Raw genomic sequence first — 17,883 nt, forward strand, 5'->3', positions numbered from 1 at the left:
TGTTTCCCCGACTTACGCTTCCTTACTCTTGTATTCTGATGTATCGCTATAATTATCTTCATGTCTCTCGTCACACCCCACTGTCTGCTCATAGATGCGACCATGTCATTCGGGTCGGATCCTGTAATCTACAAAATAGGAACTACATTATCGATCTATCTTAGCGCTCTAACGGCGGCGACGAAGCTCTGCTGGTGCAGGTGTGATGCCCTCACATTTCGAGCCCCACTGTATATGTCTCTGGAACCCGAGGACCGGATCAGTATGGATGCACGAAACATGAAGAAACCATCTGACGCACTTTGTTTGCACCAAACTGCAGCTCGAGCATCCCGCTGCCCGGGTAAAGCAGGCTGTCGACGAACTCCAACGACTGTTCGAGCCTCCACTTGTCCCCATCCTTGTCCTTCACGAGGCCCTCGAACCGCCGCGCGCGTCCCTCCCAGCGCGCGACGTGGTCCGTCGCGCACGTGTGGGCGATCGCCTCGCCGGTGCCCGGGCCGTCCGACGGGGGCGTCCCCGCGCTGAGGAAGCGGACGAGCGCGTAGAGTCCGGTGTCGCCGTGGCTCGTCCTGTCGCACCGGCCGATGGTGACGACCTGGCAGATGCCCCACTCGGCGTGGCGGAGGACGAGCGTCACGGGCGGCTCGCCCGTCCACCGCTGCGCCTGTGCGAGTCCTTGTCCTTGAAGTCGGCCCATCGGAGGGGGAGGGCACAAGACCGCGACGAGCTCCCAGCGGCGGAGCGCGAAGAGGGACGCGGGGCGGACGCGGAACGGCGAGGCGGGGCCGAGGTCGAGCGTCGCGGCGCGGAGGAGCGCGTCCGAACCCCCGCCGCCTGGGGGCGGGCGCAGCGCGAGGGAGACGTGCCTCCAGGCCCATGTGAGCGGGAGCGTGAGGCCTGGACGGGGAGAGAAGAGGCGGCGTCCCGGAGCGGCGCAGCGGTAAACCGCCCGAGAGGGGGACAGCGGGGAGACGGATGCGCGGCGAAGGAGGAGGTAAAGGGGCAACCCGCTACGTGTGCAAGAGAGGTCGGCGAGGACGTGGTGCTCGTCGATGGGGGCAATGAGGATGTGGGCGTGCACGCCATGAGGAGTGACGGAGGTAAAGCCAGACGTGTCATTATCCGTTGGGGAAGTGGCAAAGGTCTATGTCTCGTGTCAGATTGACCTTTGTGAGAAGGAGCAAGGGGGGACAACGTACTTGGTCGAGCGCGGTCGAGGTTGCGACTCCGACTGTGTGATATCTTGTATGTTGGCTATCTCTGAAGCACCCCACCATGGGGGCAAGCAGATGCTCGTACTGAGGCCACCCGAGCTCTGGAATAGGCTCATTTGCGAGGCGAGCTATCTCCTCCGCGCTACCGACGTCCTGGAGTACGTCTCCCCACATGACCATGGAGGTGTCCACCGACTTGCTCATGATCTCCTCTTGAAGGCGGTAGAACGCACTCTCCTCGGACTCCCCGTACAGCGTCGGCAGATTGATCCCAAAGAGTCCAAACAGCGAGTACGCCTTGTCTTCCACCCTAGTCGCCTTGCGCTGTGCCGCCCACGACATTCGAGCCGCGACGCTGACCTGGTGAACGTCCTGCTCGAGCCGGAGCACCGCGGCGGGGATGCCGGTGATCTTCTGCAGCTGGTCCGCCATCTCGAACCGCGTGCCGATCGGGGACCAGTCCTCGGCGAGGAAGACGACGCGGGTAGGCGCAACAAGCTCCTGGAGCGTCCAGCTACGGGTGTGCCATCGGCTTCCGAAGAAGTGCGCCGCGCCGGGGTCGTCCGCAGGGACGTCGCGGAGGTAGGCATAGCACACGTCGGCGAGGGCGTAGTAGCGGAACATGGAGTTGATCGCCTCGGTGACCTCCGCACTGCTCGTCTTGTCGATGCAGCAGGTGTCCACCCAGGCCCATTCATAGCCCTGCTTCTCCGCAAGTTTGAGAAAGCCGCGCACCTTGGGCGTGAAACGGTCGCGCGGGGAGGGGCGCGCCTTGAGGACGCCGAAGGAGAGCAGACGAAGGAGCCAGCTGAAGACTGAGAAGACGACGTTGTACCATCTCGGTAGGCTCGCGGGCTCCTGAGGGGTTGGGTGGAATGAATCCTCTGTCTTCGCCCATACGTGAGATAAGATAGCGTATCCGCCTGGAACTGCGTGGGGTCCAGAGAAGTGTCTGAGGTCCGCCGTCCGAGTGTTGAGCAGCCACATAACAAACTTGATCCTATCCAAAATTTGTCCAGCGGTCTGTTCCCGTCAAGATGAAGATGGTGTCGACAGAGACGGAAGAGTTCGCGCGAAGAGCAGAATTCGAGGACATGGTGGTAGTAGTTGGGTGAGGCAGTTCCTGTTTGACGTCGGCACGCGGGAAAGCAGTGGACTGGCGTCTGCGAACATCACCGTTCAAATGGCACGCGCGGCGCAGGCATGGGCAACGAACAACTCGGCGTATGTACACCGCCGTACGTGTGCTTGTACTCGAGCCCGGGCTCCTAGTCCCTACTGTAAGATCGTGACATTGTGTTCTCAGCCGCAGGGGTGATGTAAAACTATAAGTACCGGGTACACGAACGTTTGGCAATGCAGGTTGTTCCCTCCCTCCACCCAGTAGTTGCGTGCGCACTCCCGTCGCCGACTCTTCCGCATCCCGTTTCTGTTCGTCTGTTTCCCCGTCCACCGACTCGACTACGGGTCCCGGCGCCGTCACCACACCGGAACACCCACAGCGCTCTTCTCAGCGGGTGCGGTATAAATACTGGATTCACTCCTTCCATCTCACAGGCCTTATAGTAACTCGAGCAGCCCTTGCTCGCCCGTCAAACATAGGTGTTCGGCGCCAGCACTGACGTGGAGAGAGGTCAGAAGTCGAAGATTACAGAACACAATATACTCACAGAGTTCATGACAACCCACGGGTACCTTCAAGATGATTGCGAAACTGCATCTTCTTTCCCAAGGGGAATACCATCCACTTGCGTACTAGGACGATCGCGAGGTTTACCTGACGAAAGAACATGAGGCACTGTAGTTGTTATGCACAAAATGAACACCCGCACCTTCGAGTTTGTCCATCGCCAAATCAGCAAGGCGGAAGCCCTCTTCCGTGTCCTCGGTCAATTGTCGAACAAGTTTCGTATCGCTGGAATCAGGCCCCTCATGGATATCGGTGTCACTGAAAACACTGTTGAGGACTATGCTCTTCCATTGGCGCCAACTCGGAGTGTCGTTCTGGAGTAGCTGATGGAGGAGCTTCCCAAGCGACTCATCCCTGACTTCATTGTCCCCGATGCCATTGAATGAGTTCTTCACGGCGCGCGCGATGAATGCAACCGTCATTGTGCGCGTGCCCAGTTCTACTTTGACCGTGCCCGGGTCGCCGAGGAAGTGCTTCAGGAGAATCGTTCCCTGAAGGTGTTTGCGCTCGGAAGAGGAAAGGTAGAGGGTATAGAGCCACGACGCGATGAGGGAGGCGAGGAACATGAGTTGACCGAACACGGTGCATGCGGGGACGAGGACAAGTTGTGCGAGGAAGCTCAAGGCGAGCAGGACACACGCGAGGAAAAGGGGGTAGATGGAGTATCGTTCAATGTTACAACGGAACGCGCCTCTGGTGATGACGTCGATCGTCTTCTGGGGGCCGAGAACGACGACAATGTTGGTGCCTTCACCTCCCAAAACTCCGTCTCCGGGCGGGGAATCCGTACTTGATTGAGGGCAATCGACGGTGATGTCGACCAACCCTAGAACGGCGCGTGAGATACCGTTGGCCAGTGCGCCGGAGCAGATGAGACCGAAGGCGAACCAGTCTTCAGCAATGAGTAAGGATAGGATGCTTGCAGCAATGGTGATGCCGATGGGGAAGATCGTGAAGAAGACGACCAAGCGGCCTGGAGTTTTGGGGATTTTGTCGATGTTCGGGAAAAGGTTTCGCATGTCGACAACGGTCACATGGTGGGGAGTGGTTTTGCGACCCGCGGCGCAATGAATGATGCCCATGTCATCGCATTCCGCCATCAACAAGTTCGCGAAATGGCCCGATCTGTGCGTCACTGTCTCCGAGAGGATGCCGTAGAAGGACGGCCCCTTGAGATCGTTCAACCCGAGGAGGACGGCCGGGTCAACCTTGGCTCGGCGGGTTTTCCGGGCCGACGAGTCCAGCAACGTCTTGTAGAACTTCGGCATGGCGTAGCCGCCATGAGAGTTGTACCATCCCAACCACTGGTAAGTTCTGGGGAAGAACTGGAGGGAGCCAAGGAGCATTGCGGAAACGGCCAGATCGCCACCGAGGAAGCCTGCGAGGCCAGAGAAATCGAGGCTGAACCTGCTGTTGGCCGAGCTGAGACCATCAAGGGCGCGGTTGGATTGTAGGACAGGCATAGCGGGGGTGAGGCACTCAGCTGCTGGCCACGGACCCGTTTATACCGTTATCGTTCGCAAGTGTGGCATCTGGTAGAAGCCGTGAGCTCCCCTCTCAATGTGAAGAGGACCTTGCGTACCTCATGCTGAGCATGTGAAGACGGGTATTGTGCATCTTGCGAATGCGAATGCAAGCCGCTCGCGATCAGGCGTAGGCGATTCCGTCGGGCAGGCGGCACCGAAGACTACTGAGCTCGGGTGTGCGGCATGATCTTCGAAATGTCGTACTTCAGACATGGAAGGCAGCTGCGGGACGCATATACGATGACCACCTGCAGGATGCAAGACGTTACTGGAACGCCATTTGGGGTTGTGTCCACCACGAGTCCCACACGTCTGTGCGCAGTACTAGTCCACGCATAGATAGCCAAATACTGACACTGTGTGTGCAAACTAAGTTGTTCGTCGTTCCGTGGTGGTGGAGGTACAAGTTCATGCGTTCACGGTGCACTCCGCACTAGCGCTCGCAATGGGGGGAGATGACTGAGCCTCTGACATCGTGCTCACGATCGTCGACCATGCTCGACACCTTTCGGTCTCGCGACAACGTCAAGCACCCGCGCCGTGATCTTCCTTCAGCCCACCCGCATGCTTGGACGCCGCGGGGTGTCCACCACGCCTCGCCGCAGCATGCCATCCAACGCCCCGCCCACCGGGGTCGTCCAACGCGTCCCTATCTCTGCTCTTCCGCTTCCACCACGCACACAAAGCCTCATACATGCTCTTACTCCCGATCCTTACACCCCATCTCCGCACGTATGGCGCGAGATCCGCGCGGAGAAGCCCAGTCTTCAGCGTCGCGCGCGGCTGCTCGCTCCCGCTGCACACTTCTCTTACGTTGCGCCGTGCCCTCTACCGTTCCCCTATCGCGTGGACTATGCAAAGAAGCCAGCAGCCGCACCCAAGGAGGGCGTGGAATTGGATGGGAAGAAGGCTGAGGAAGACGATGAAGAGGAACTGGACGGCGAAGCACAAGTGCGGGCGACGGAGCAGTGGCTGGTCAACCGGGAAGCCTTGCGCGAGGTTCCACCTGCCGGCGGCGCTTCCGCGACGCTGCAAAAGTACGTCGCGGACGCGCGAGAGGGCGAGCGCATTCTCATCGGCCTTGCGGAGTCGGGGTTGCGTGACTGTCTGCCTGCTCTTGACGTCGGAGATGCCTCGACGCTGCTCGGTACGCCGTCGCTCTCTGCGCCTTTGGGTCAAGATGAAGATGCGCCTGTGCCGGAGGTTTCGGAGATCGTCAAGGCTGCCCGACAGGAGCTCATCGACGTGCTCAGCGGGCACGCGACACTGATGAAGACTGGTGAAGATGAGGTGGAGGCGCAGTGGGCACCATGGTCTCTGCGCTACAGTGGACATCAGTTCGGTACTTTCGCGGGGCAGCTCGGAGACGGACGCGCCATTTCTCTTCGTAAGCGTTGCTTCCCCGGTACTGGCCTACCATGCTAACCGGACCCGTAGTGGCAACCCCACACCCCGATGATGCGGACACGGTGTACGAACTGCAGCTCAAGGGCGCAGGGCGCACCCCCTTCTCGCGCATGGCAGACGGGCTTGCGGTCCTTCGGTCCTCCATCCGCGAGTTCCTTTGCTCGGAAGGTGCGTCCGCATTTACCACGTTCTTGGGGCGTGTATTCATCGCACTCCACTCCACTTTCAGCCATGCATGCACTCGGGATTCCAACCACGCGCTCGCTTGCGCTCATCTCGCTACCCAAGGTGCCAGTGGAGCGCGAGCGAATGGAGACCGCCTGCGTGCTCACGCGCGTCGCGCCTTCGTTCGTGCGCATCGGCTCGTTCGAGGCTCTCAATCCTCCCGCGCAGATGTTCTTCATGGGGGGAGGCCAGCAACGTGCAGATCTGGACGCGCTGCGTGTCCTGGGCGAGTGGACCGCTCGACGTGTGCTCAGGCTTCCCAGCATTCACTGGCGAGGAGATGAGGGTGTAGAAGGGTCTGGGGACGCGTGGGGTACGAAACTTATCCTGGAAGTCGCCCGGAGGAATGCCCGGATGGTGGCTGGGTGGCAGGCGTATGGCTTCATGCACGGAGTGATCAACACGGACAAGTGAGTGGTTTTCAGGTCTTGCGTTCTACGGTAGCTGACTTCCATATAGCGTCTCGATATTAGGATTGACTACTGATTATGGTATGTTGGATTGTGACGTGCCGATAAGTGAAGCATTCATGTAACCTACAGGTCCGTATGCGTTCATGGACGTATTCGATCCATGGCATATATGCAATCACACCGACGCGGAAGGACGATACGCCTACAAGGTAGTTCTCGTCCTTTCACCGCAAAGCGTTCAAGTTTCGAACTGACTTTTTAATTTTAGTACCAACCTTCATCAATGTGAGCACTCCCTCCAACGCTACGCTGTACCAAACTCAACGACTATTCTAGTGTCTTCGCACTCCGTGCTCTTCTCGATGCCCTCGCGCCCCTCATCGGCGCCGAAGACGAGCTCGGCGGGAAGGCTGTCTCCCCCGGCTGGGCCACCGATGCGTCCGAAGATAATATCAAGGCCTGGACCGAACGCGGGCGTGACCTCGTCAAGCCGCAGCTCGAGCACATCGCCACCGAGGACTGCGCAGTCGAGTACAGCCGGCTCATCCACAAGGTGCGCTTGACCCCCACCTTCGTCCATCTTCGGGCGACTGAGCCCCCTGCTCCACACCCACAGCGGCTCGGCCTGCGCCGCACGGACGAGACGGACGAGGTCACGCTCGCGCGCCCGCTCCTCGACCTCATGAAGGACCACAAACTCGACTTCCACCGCACCTTCCGCCGGCTGTGCGCGTTCCGCCCCGCCTCTGCGTCCGCGGAAGCCGACGCGTTCGCTGCGTCGCTGCTGTCCTTGAGCCTGGAGGACCCGGGCCGCCTCGATGCTGCACGCGCGCAGAGCGAGTTCGCAGCGTGGCTGCGGACGTACGCGGCGCGCGTCGAGAGCGAGTGGGACCTGTGGACGGGCGCCGATGTGGACGCGGAGAGAAGGGCAGAGATGGAGGGCGCGAACCCGCGGTTCGTGCTGAGGCAGTGGCTTCTAGAGGAGGTCATCAGGAAGGTTGACGAGGACGCGGAGAGGGGTAAACGTGTGCTGGGCAAGGTCCTACAGGTAAGTCTTTTGCTCAGTCCCCAGTAACATTGCCATCTGACGGTGGTGGAAGATGGCTTGTGATCCATTCGCGCCTTGGGGCCGTGAAGGTGTACAAGATGATAGCGAGCTCAGTGCTGAAGAGAAAGAGGAACGCAGGTACTGCGGTACGGGTGATGCCCGTTTGTTGGGATTCCAGTGCAGCTGTTCCAGTTAGACGGTGTACCAAAGTTCCCGTATCAATACCCATCTTGTATACGCTCCGCAGACCAGGCGGTTCTATTGACGAGTCCCCACACGAGCGTCCATACAATACATTGACATTTCCGCTCCAAGTTGTACATCCATCCTGAACTACCACTAGGTGGCGCTGCCGAAAATCTGGTACCGTCTGCAGATGCTGGGACCAATCTCATCGTACTGAGCCTTGGTATGGCAGAACGAATAGAACTCGGGCTATAGGGACATATCAGTGGCTGCGGGACCGTTAAGCAGAAAACTGCAACTTACCAAGGAAGCCATGAGCGATCCACCGAACCATACGGCGTAGCTGGGCAAGGAGTGAGCAAGCTGCGATGACTCAAGTAGCAGACCACCGACCGCTGCCGCTTGTGAGAAATGACTTCAACATCAACGCCAGAAGACTGCATATCAATGTCAGTAAATATCGTGCAGTGGTAACATAGAAGACATACGCGCAGCTGGCTGCCGCTGGCTGCGGCACTCGCGTCTAGACGGCTGTCTACAATCTGCTTCAGGTCGCGCTTGAGACGGTTCCCGAAGTGCTGGAACATGGTCGAGCCTCCAGACAGCACGATGTTCTACGGGATGGTCGAGCATGAGGGGATCAGTTTGCGAAATTGGAGAGGGGTTTGTTACTAACCTTATAGAGGCCACGACGAACATCAATCGGGGACTGCTGAATGACACCGTCGACAATCTCAGGAAGGGGGGTAAGGAAGTCGGAGGAATAGATCTCCGGGTTGAAGAAGATCTCGGGCGCGAGGAAGCGTTCGTAGCCGACGTCGATCTCGTATTTCTGCGTACCGCTCTTAGAGTACGCTCCGAAAAAACGCAAGGCGAAAGATCACTCACCCTGCCTGTCACGGTGTGCTCGCCTTCGTAGCGAGCAAAATACTTGTACGGCTCTTGGTCGTACTTCCTGAACTCCCTGACAATGTCCTGGCAGACGTAGCTGTACTGCTCCTTGACCTTTCCTGCCACCCTCAGCTGGTCCTCGGGGGGTACGCTCGCCATCTCCCCACGTTCACGCATAAGGTTGAGCACGAACTGCGTGATGTCGCGTCCGGCGATGGGGATGTGCTTGATAGCGCTGCCAATGACATAACCCTCCGCGCACGGGATAACGTGCGTCACACCGTCGCCCGAGTCGATGACTGTGCCGGTGAGGGTGCGGTCCGTGACGCGGTTCGAGGACCAGGACGCCGCGAGCGCGAGCACGGCCTGGACGGCGATGTAGAGGCCCTTGATGTTAAAGGACTCGAAGAAGATCTCCGCCGTCTGCTCGCGGTTCTCCGGTGCGTTCAACGGCGGCTCGGTCTACGGGGCGCGTGCAATCGAAGAGCATCAATGCGCGCTGCACGCAGACGAAAGAGAGCGGTACACGCACCAGGAGAAAGTAGTGGTCCTCGGGCTCCGCGCGCAGATACTTGAAAATCGTCTGCTCCCAGTACCGCTCCATGTAATCCCAGTTATCGATCTGGCCGTGGCGAATCGGATAGTTGATACCATAGCCGGGAGTCTGCGCGTTGGCCAGGGCCTCATCGCCGATGAAGAAGTCAAGGTCCTCGACTCCGCGCTTGGTAGCTAAATGTCCAGGTTTCGAGGGAACAGCCGGGCCTGGCCGATTCGACTGTGCAGCAGGCCCGCGAGTAGCAATTGCGGTAGGGAACACGCTGGGCTAGCATTGACCACGACGAATGTTATGGTAAGAACGAGGCTACTCACAATGATGGGTCCGAGTTTCCGGCGAACCTGATATGCTAAGGTTGAGCATGGATCAGAAAAAACCACAAGGCGGCACTCACCCAACTTTCGAGTACCCAGTACCATTGTCACAGATGATGGGGGCGAGGAGAGACATCGTTGGGCAATGCGCAGACACAGCGTCTCGCAGTAGCATCCGTTACCTCATTGGGGCTTCGGCAGCTGCCGAAGTATGCCGCGAGATATGCACTTTCGTCCATTTATGTCAAAACATATCACAGATTGCCTGACTGTGCCCACTGAAGTACATACTCCTGTTGGAATAACAAAAAGGCGTTACCTACAGCAATAAAATTCCAAATGGCTGGAATATGAGGCGACCCAGGCTCGAACTGAGGACCTTCTGTGTGTTAGACAGATGCGATAACCAACTACGCCATCGCCCCATATCCTTCATAGTCTTGAACAATCTACAGTGTCTCATAACTGCAGTGTCAGTATACGATGAGAATACACCCACAACATGGAACATGGCTCCGTTTACAAGCTCTGACTAGTAACCACTCTCGCCGCGGCTGCCACTGCTTCAATTTCAGCTATGCGGCGCTTCGCCTGTCACGATGATTGAATAAGGTGAGTTGTTCTGTGAGACAGGAACACGAACCGCTTGTACTTGCCCGCTGTCTATGACAGGAAGCGGCTCTAGGTGCTCGTTGTTCGTTGTGCAAACGTTCCAGCGATTGGGCGGATTCTCAATGTACAGACCAAAGTCTTCCGGAATGTACGGACCGTGCTCGGTCTGGAAGTTTGCTCGTCGCAATCGCTCCTCTAGAACGAATACAAAGTCAGAGGCCAGACACTTCAGTTTGAAATTGAAACGCAGGCGAACCTTCGACCCTGGCATCTAGCTCGGCGGCCATCTCCGACACACGACGTTGAATCTCCTCACGGTATTGCTGACGGTCAGCAAGCTCGAGAACAAGCTTACTATACGAGTACTGATACGATGTGTACTTGTGATGTAAGCTTTCGATCTGCTGCAGCTGAGCGTGCATGTATGACAAACGGTCAATGCTCTCATTCTGTCAAATACTATAATTAGCTTCATGGTCATGCAAAACATACATAAGACAAACCTCCACAGCTTGCTGACGTTCAAGCATCTCAGACATAATATCGCCGAGCTCGTCAAGGTCGCTAAGAGTATTCCTGTGTCCTTCCAAGTGCCCTTCGGATGTTGCCTTAGCATCCAGGAGCTGTTCGCTTGACGAAGTTCAGTAACGCGGTGCCGGAAGTGGCTCAGCGTACTTACTGATATACTTCGATGGATCTCAGACTCCCCTCCAGTTCACCCACAATTACAGGTAGTGCGTCGGCATCACCATTCATACCTGCACTCATAGTGAGACATCGAATAGCATGATATATGAGAGGAAGTACCCTGCATATCCTCCTCACTGAACTCCTCCCCAGCCTCAAAGTCGTGGAAGGCATTATCCATGTTGTTATAATGGTGAACCAATGATTCGAGCTGCTCAGCCATCTTAGAAGACGTCTTTTCTTGCGACTTGAATATGTCCCTGAAGGAGGGAAGTGGGACGTCCACAGGAACAGTCCCTCGAATGGTGTCTATCGTCTTCAATAGCGACTCTGGATAATCTGCCGTTGTAGCAAGGATGTCCTGCGGGGAATTCACGCGCAATTCGAAAGCAATCTCAAAGCGCCACTCACATCCAGCTCCTGCCTGTCCTTCTCGATGGTGTCCAGCATGTCCTCGATAGCTCCCTCGTCCACAAAATCCCGCAACGACTTCCACCTGCTCCGGTCCGTATGTCGACTATTCCTCTCTGCCCTCCTCGCAAGCGGCGAGCGGTTGCGGATGGTGTCGGTCGGGCTCAGCCGCGTACCGGGGCTCAACCGAGGAGGACCGAATGGACTGTTCTCATCGGTGTGGCGGTCGCGGTCCCCTTCGTCGTCCGAACCATGCTGGCTCCCGAACGGCGACGAGTCGGCGGACACGGAATGGTACTCTGGAGGGACGAACTGGGTGCTGAGGGTCTCCAGGATCGTGTCGAGCGCGTCGGAACGTTGGTTGCGGATGCCGTCCCACTCCTTGGCAAGCTGAGCGGCGCACGGAAGAGCGTGGCGAGAACGGACGCACCTCTACTTGTCTCTCTAGCTCTGATCGCTTTTGCTCTATGCTCTTTGCGACCTGGGCAGCGAGCTGTGCACGTTTATGAGCTGGTTGACAAACGGTTGGCCGTATGGTTGGGCAAGGCTTACCTTTAGTTGGTCCAGGACCGCGCCGGACATCCACCTGACCTGCGCATCCAATGCGAGGACATCGACCGTCACTTGCGCTGACGAGGAGGAGACCTCGCTCGCTCGGGTACAGAGATGTTGGCCTTGCTGCAGCGCCTTCTTTGCATGGAGCACCAGAGAGACAATGTGAGGTTGCTCTTGGTCGGTTGACGGCGATTGCGACATGGGTAACGCGAAATTTGAGGAAGAACCGGTGGCATAAGCTAGGAAAAGCGACCCAGACCGTGTTGTGGCAAGTTCCAAGAGGCCTGAGGGAAATGGATGGTGTAGCTGAGCGGTGAGATCACGCGCGCTACCAGAGGGGCCGGAGACGACGTGCTGTCGGCAATGACGGCCCGGGGCGGGGCGACATTCGATCCTGCTCATCCCACTTCAAACGAACCTTGTTTGGCAAGCGTGTATGAACACTTGCGTTCGATGTAGCGGCGCATGCATATCCCAAAAGCACATAAATACCATATTCAAGTACCCTACAAGACAACCTGTACTCGAGGAGCATATTCTGCGCCCCACTTTTGGACAACAAAGTCACTCGCAGCTGGAACGAGACCAGGCGTCAGCGTACATTCATCTAATTCAGACAGCGAGAGTGCAAGCATACTTTCCGCAGTATCACACACCCAAAGTCTCGCGACCGTCGGGTCGTGGTCACTGGCGCGCTCAGCGATCGACTGCGCCCAAGTGTTGACATGCACATGTTCGACATCGCCCCCGCGGGCAGCGACCGCCTCGCTCACGAACATGTGGTCGATCTCCTGCGCGTTCTGGTCGAACGCGTATGTGTAGCGCTCTGCAGCAGGAACGCGCGCAACGTCGTTGATATCCAGGAGTCTCGCAGAGAGGGGGTGGAGAACGGAGCGCGTGGCCGCGTACTCGTTCATGTCGCCCGCTACGATAACGCTTGCATGCTCGTCGAGGTCCAGGATCGAGCCTACGAACGTCTGTCCGGCAATGAAGGGTCAGACAGAACGCGAGGGGAGACAGAAATGCAACTGACTGCAGTGACGTTCGCCTGGCTCGTCCGTAACTCGGCGCGTCCGTTCACGGGCGGGCGAGCGTCGCCCTGCGTGGAAGAGCTGCCACGCTTTGAAGAGAAGTGAACGTTGACCGTGTAGAAACGTGCCCCAGAAGATGTCTGCCAGGCCGCGGCAAGCGGCTTGCGCGACTCTTCCCATGCGTCGTGCAGCGGGTCGATACGGCCAGGATTAAAGCTAAGGACAGATCAACGAGATTGCTAGAACGCCAAGACAAAGGGGCGTACGTTAACACTACGTTTCCGTCGTCGCCCGTCACAGCAGTGGTGCCAACAGTCGCGTTTCCGATGGTCCCGGGAATGAGGGAGACTCTTTCTGGACGCCATCTGTAACGGAAGGTTATCGAGATTGGTACTATCCAGCGCGTGAGAGAAGGACACATACAAGTAAGCAACCCGGATGTTGCTACCGGGGGCGCCTCCATCTTTGTTGTCCAAGGGTTCGACGTTCACGAAGTCGTACTGCACACCGCCGCTGGCCTTCTTGATCGCATCCGAAAGAGCACGAAGCGTCTTGTTGGCGCTTACCGTGCCGTCATTACGAGGGCCAGAATCGTCTTGAATCTCTTGTACAAACACAATATCGGGAGCGTGGAGGTAGTTTGCAGTGTGGGCAGCAATCTTCGGAATATGGTGGGATCGAGGAGACATGTTCTCAACCTACGATGAACACCTCACTGTTAGCATTGAAAGGAACGGTCTGCAAGCTTAAGACGCACGTTGTAGTCACCAATCCGAATCTGGCAAGGGTGAACGGAAGAATTGAAGGGTGCAGGGAGGACATCAAAGCTCGGATATTGCAGTATCTCTGGCGCGGACAATGGCAGGATGTAGTAGAAGCCAAACTACGCCGGTGTTACTAGCAACCGGGGCGACAATGATCCTCGAAGCATACCTGGTAAGTTACGACCCCGGTGATGTCGCTGAGCTTGGCTCCCATCACCACTGGGGGGTTTCGCGAGCCATCTAGAGCGCGACCGATGAAGATAGCCTCAGGGTGAGCGGGGGGCATTGCACCATCTGCTAAGAGTGAGAACGATGAAGGCAAGCAAGGTAGAAACGGTGATCACCCTTGAAGTGAACGGTCAAGCCACCGCGTTCATTCTTCCCCGTTACTGGCCAGTCTCCGTACACCCACAGAGAACCAAACCGGTCCTGGAAGTTTGTAGCTGTTGGGGATTTGATGGTGACGAGTTGACCCTCCAGACTCTCCCAGAAGTCCAACCCAAACTCCTCAGGGCGCAAGGTTGCGTTGACGTGCTCCAGGAGAGTCCTGTTGTTCGGCATAGAAAGCCATCCGTCCTTGCCGATGTCGAGCGACGAAAACTGGTTGTTAGGTGGGGTGCGGTCCCGGCCCAGGACGAGCGGCGGTACAACGTGCCCCGACGAGAGCGTCTTGATGGAGAGGATACGATCTATTTGTGTGAGAAAGAGGTCGTTGGGGGCTTTGCGGTACTCCGCTACTCGACCGGAGATAGAAACAAGGTCTCCCACGTTGGCGGAGTGCGCAGCGTTGCCGTAGAGGCGGAGACCGCTGGAAGCGCGTGGGTCATCTGAAGATTCCCCTTGGATCCATATTCCGTATCTGTCCTGTGGGGTTGCGTGAACACTCCGGCCTTGAATATTGAAGCTCGAGAAAGTGGGATTGAGGTACCTTCGCAGTCACCACGCCGGTCACGTCATAAACTAGGCCGCCAGAGTATGGCGACTGGAAGGCGACACCTTGTATGTCGGTGATGCTCATTGACCACGAGGTCATAGTCATAGCAAGGCACAGTGCAGCAGCCAGGGTGGCGTGTCCACGCATCATGGCGAAGTTGGGTGAGCAGGCACGCCGGGCTCTGAGCAAAGGGTCAAGTATATATAAGCCCGGGATATGCCGCCAAAGGGCGAGCCGCTTAGGTGTCCAACAGTGGTCCGCGTAGAGATGGAGACGCGGACTAGATGGGCAGACAAAGACGTGGAGGCGGTAGTTCAGAGGCAAGGTCGACAACAACCCCGCTTTGGCGGCCACGCGGCACGAGGCCGGCCCGACCTCCCCTTCTCCGCTCCGGCGACGATGACGGATCCGCCGCCTGCCCCTCTTCGCACTCCCCCACCAGGAGTCTATTCGATCCACCGTCATGCCTCGCTCGCCGTTGCCCACGATTTCCCTCTGTCTCGCGTGTTCCTCTTCCCTGCCGCCGCGCATGACCAAACGTGATTTGTTCTACACCCAATGCTGCTCCCGCCTTATCTGCCCGAACTGCATCTCATCTAACCCTCGGCTCACGCGGTACAACCCATGTCTCCGCTGTCTGGACGGTGTGAAGGCAGTCAATGTCTCGACCTCTGCAACCTCACACTGGGAGGGCGCGCAATCCGTGCGCGTCAACGTCGATGGATCAATGCGAGACGAAGACGTCTTTATCGTGGACGACGGCTCAGACGACGACGAGGACTACGAATCTGACGCCGAGGAGGAGCCCGGCGGCGGACCTGGCGCGAGCACCCCCTCCCCCGAGGTCCCGCGCGCACCACTCCAACAACATTTCGATAGTGTGAGCCCACTATCAAGCCGCCCAGGCTCTCTGCGCTCTGTGCAGAACCCTCCGTCGATATGCTCCGCGTCCGAGACGGACTCGATCGGCGAGCTCAAGAGCGCCCCGGGTATGCCGCCGCGATACTTCATCCACTCCGACGATACCCTGCTCGGCATCTCCCTCAAGCTTGGCATAGACGTGCGTCCCTCGTCCCCGCCTGTCTCCCTTCCGCCTTCCTCACTCTTCTCCTTCTCCTTCTTCTCTCGGCCCCGTCTTTCAGAGCCGCATTCTCTGCCGCTTAAACGGCCTCCCGATTACTACCCTGCGCACGACGCCGCACCTCCTGCACACCCGCGCCTTCCTCGTCCTTCCCCCGTCGGCCCCGCCCCCTCCTCCGCTCACGCCTGAACAGAAGGCGGCCGACGAGGAGCGCCGCGCGCGACTGGCGCTCGAGCGCGCGGAAACGCGCTTCCAGGCGATGACGAAGGAGACCGACCGCTCGGTCGCGAAGGCCTACGTCGCGCTCGCCGGACTTCCCGAGGAAGACGACGCGGCGGCGAAAGAAGCCGTGCTCTTCGCGGAGAAGGACAAGGAGAACGGCCTCCGCCAGCGCCGGGTCCGCGCCGGACCTGTTCCCGGGGAACCGGGTGGGAGCAGCCTCGAGGGCCGCGCGACGGACAATTATTTCGACGACGGGGACTGGGAGGCGCGGGAGCGTGCAGAGGGCAGGAAGGCGGCCCTCCCGGCGTTCCCGTACTTCCAGGGCTGTGAACGCGCGGCGGGGAAGATACCGGAGGGTGAGCCTAAGTCGTGGTGGCGCTGGTAGAAGTATTGATGGTCGTATCATGATGTGCTTGTATGGGATATTATACTCAATGTTGTACAACTATAGGATAAGCGGCGCATGTACGATAGACAGCAGTAGATAGTTCACTAGTGCTTGTACTTCTACGTACTAGAGGTAATCTCATCTCTGTAGATCTTGGCTTCGCGCAGGCTCGAGATTTTTTAGGAACCGGCAGGATCTTCTACGACTTATGCGTTCGTCGGGCGCGTTTTCGGTGCTTTCACTACCACGAGCTTGAAATCTTCGTGTACATTCAGAGTGCCCCGGATCCACACGAGCATCGACACGCGATTGTGGGCCATGCGTTCATGGTGATTGCGTTGTTGCGTCGTTCGATGCAAATATGTTGCTGTAGAGGCCAGTGAGTATGCAAACGAGAGAGATGGTGGAAATATTTCGGATCATTGCCATCGTCTTCGAGCAGAGAGGGATGAGCAAGTTCTGGGGCGAGCGCTCCGGCACCACCTAGCCTGGCCTCGGGTTGAACTGGAGGTTTGCTGCTGCGCCGGCGCACAAGTATCGTTGGTGGATAGGAACGCGAAGAGTAGAAGACTGCGGGGATGCCAATATACTCTCATTGCATTTCAACAGAAGCAACTGTGGACGTACAACCAAGGACTACATCCATGGTGACACGAATACCGGAACCTACAGTCCACGCATGAGGTACTTCGTCAAGCACTCAGTCGCAGCCTTCTTGATCTCCTCGTTCTGCGGCCCGGTCTTGAGGAGCTCCGTCGCAAAGGTGACCTTCTCCATAGAGATCTCCTTCTCCCTCACCGCGTCGTCATCCCCACCTGCACCACCCTTGGAGGCTCGCAGTACGGCCTCAGCCCGCATCAACTCCGTGCGGGCCTTACTCTCTTCCCGCTGTTGCTCCATAAGCTCCTTCAGAGATGCGCACGTGTCGAGGAGCGAACGGGTTGCGCTCGTGAGTTGGTCCAGCACGTGCGAAACCTCCGCGGACGGCAGCTTCGGATCGCCGACCGAGTCGTAAAGAGGCGGGGTGTGTGGCCTCCCGTTCACCGCGTGTGCTGTGGAGAAAGATACAGCCGGTGTTTGACGAGCGACGCTCGGAGTGGATGATGATCGCAAGTAAGAGAACTTCGTCTGTGAAGGGGTCGGAGAGGGCTGTGGGGGTGCAACGATGGGTTGAGGGAACTCCGTTGGACGAGTTGGGGTTGCAGAGGCGGGGTAGGCGTAGGTGTTTGAATGATGAGCAGTTGTGGCGGATGATATAGAGGGAGGGTTGGAGGAGAAAGCTGTTGACGAAGCTTCTGCCGCCGAAGGGCCCGCCGCCAGCTGTTGGTCGATGGATGCGCGCAGGCCAACGGGCATCGGGTGCGAGGAAGAGCTAGGACCTGCTCCGTCGTCAGTATATGTGCGCGGTGCATACGAGGTACGGAGGACGACGAACTAGTCTGTGGGTCATCACGGTACCTGCGATAGTGGATTGATCGGTCAGGTAAGCCGTAGTGCCTGGACTGCAGCAAAGCGAAGCGCACCGTTTCTTGAACAAATCGAACCACCCGGTTTCATACCACCTATCGATAACCTTCACATTCAGATTCCCGACGTTCAGTCCCGCAACACGGGCTGCTTCTAGCATCGCCTCGACACCAGGTTGGCGGGCATTCGGGTTCTCTGCGTTGTGCTGGCGCAAATGGTTCGTGCAGAATACTTGGAAGCCATGGACCTGCTTGAACA

General features: G+C 57.9%; 7 protein-coding genes and 1 non-coding gene across 8 annotated transcripts; 2 read left to right on the forward strand and 6 right to left on the reverse strand.

The window, feature by feature from the left end:
• Nucleotides 1–1,121: 1,121 nt before the first annotated feature.
• On the reverse strand, nt 1,122–2,204 carry BXZ73DRAFT_38511 (uncharacterized protein; the record flags this gene model as incomplete). Its single annotated transcript, XM_048018209.1, has 1 exon — nt 1,122–2,204. One exon carries the CDS (start codon nt 2,202–2,204, stop codon nt 1,122–1,124), a length of 1,083 nt encoding a protein of 360 aa, XP_047883251.1.
• A 786-nt stretch (nt 2,205–2,990) lies between these two features.
• On the reverse strand, nt 2,991–4,370 carry BXZ73DRAFT_38442 (uncharacterized protein; the record flags this gene model as incomplete). Its single annotated transcript, XM_048018191.1, has 1 exon — nt 2,991–4,370. One exon carries the CDS (start codon nt 4,368–4,370, stop codon nt 2,991–2,993), a length of 1,380 nt encoding a protein of 459 aa, XP_047883252.1.
• A 669-nt stretch (nt 4,371–5,039) lies between these two features.
• Nucleotides 5,040–7,722, forward strand: BXZ73DRAFT_96251 (uncharacterized protein; the record flags this gene model as incomplete). The annotated part of the gene is made up of 9 exons (XM_048027021.1): nt 5,040–5,820; nt 5,871–6,008; nt 6,070–6,475; nt 6,525–6,556; nt 6,608–6,687; nt 6,747–6,763; nt 6,815–7,031; nt 7,095–7,526; nt 7,579–7,722. 9 exons carry the CDS (start codon nt 5,040–5,042, stop codon nt 7,720–7,722), a joined length of 2,247 nt encoding a protein of 748 aa, XP_047883253.1.
• A 143-nt stretch (nt 7,723–7,865) lies between these two features.
• BXZ73DRAFT_38308 (Actin/actin-like protein) lies at nt 7,866–9,609 on the reverse strand (the record flags this gene model as incomplete). Its single annotated transcript, XM_048018161.1, has 9 exons — nt 7,866–7,961; nt 8,016–8,055; nt 8,106–8,149; nt 8,201–8,326; nt 8,389–8,544; nt 8,601–9,065; nt 9,136–9,421; nt 9,474–9,500; nt 9,554–9,609. The coding sequence occupies 9 exons, from the start codon at nt 9,607–9,609 to the stop codon at nt 7,866–7,868; spliced, it is 1,296 nt and encodes a 431-aa protein (XP_047883254.1).
• Nucleotides 9,610–9,824: 215 nt separating this feature from the next.
• BXZ73DRAFT_t15 lies at nt 9,825–9,898 on the reverse strand. Its single transcript has one exon. It is a non-coding gene; the product is annotated as a tRNA-Val (tRNA).
• Nucleotides 9,899–9,992: 94 nt separating this feature from the next.
• Nucleotides 9,993–11,939, reverse strand: BXZ73DRAFT_96253 (autophagy protein Apg17-domain-containing protein; the record flags this gene model as incomplete). Its single annotated transcript, XM_048027022.1, has 9 exons — nt 9,993–10,064; nt 10,117–10,280; nt 10,342–10,534; nt 10,589–10,715; nt 10,765–10,843; nt 10,893–11,133; nt 11,184–11,564; nt 11,614–11,676; nt 11,736–11,939. 9 exons carry the CDS (start codon nt 11,937–11,939, stop codon nt 9,993–9,995), a joined length of 1,524 nt encoding a protein of 507 aa, XP_047883255.1.
• A 305-nt stretch (nt 11,940–12,244) lies between these two features.
• Nucleotides 12,245–14,572, reverse strand: BXZ73DRAFT_96254 (DNase I-like protein; the record flags this gene model as incomplete). Its single annotated transcript, XM_048027023.1, has 9 exons — nt 12,245–12,312; nt 12,376–12,715; nt 12,772–12,985; nt 13,036–13,134; nt 13,193–13,467; nt 13,527–13,652; nt 13,703–13,827; nt 13,878–14,397; nt 14,462–14,572. The coding sequence occupies 9 exons, from the start codon at nt 14,570–14,572 to the stop codon at nt 12,245–12,247; spliced, it is 1,878 nt and encodes a 625-aa protein (XP_047883256.1).
• Nucleotides 14,573–14,930: 358 nt separating this feature from the next.
• Nucleotides 14,931–16,155, forward strand: BXZ73DRAFT_96255 (uncharacterized protein; the record flags this gene model as incomplete). Its single annotated transcript, XM_048027024.1, has 2 exons — nt 14,931–15,527; nt 15,610–16,155. The coding sequence occupies 2 exons, from the start codon at nt 14,931–14,933 to the stop codon at nt 16,153–16,155; spliced, it is 1,143 nt and encodes a 380-aa protein (XP_047883257.1).
• Nucleotides 16,156–17,883: the final 1,728 nt, after the last annotated feature.

Source organism: Epithele typhae (assembly GCF_022376455.1).
Source record: "Epithele typhae strain CBS 203.58 chromosome Unknown BXZ73scaffold_2, whole genome shotgun sequence".
NCBI lineage: Eukaryota > Fungi > Basidiomycota > Agaricomycetes > Polyporales > Epitheliaceae > Epithele > Epithele typhae.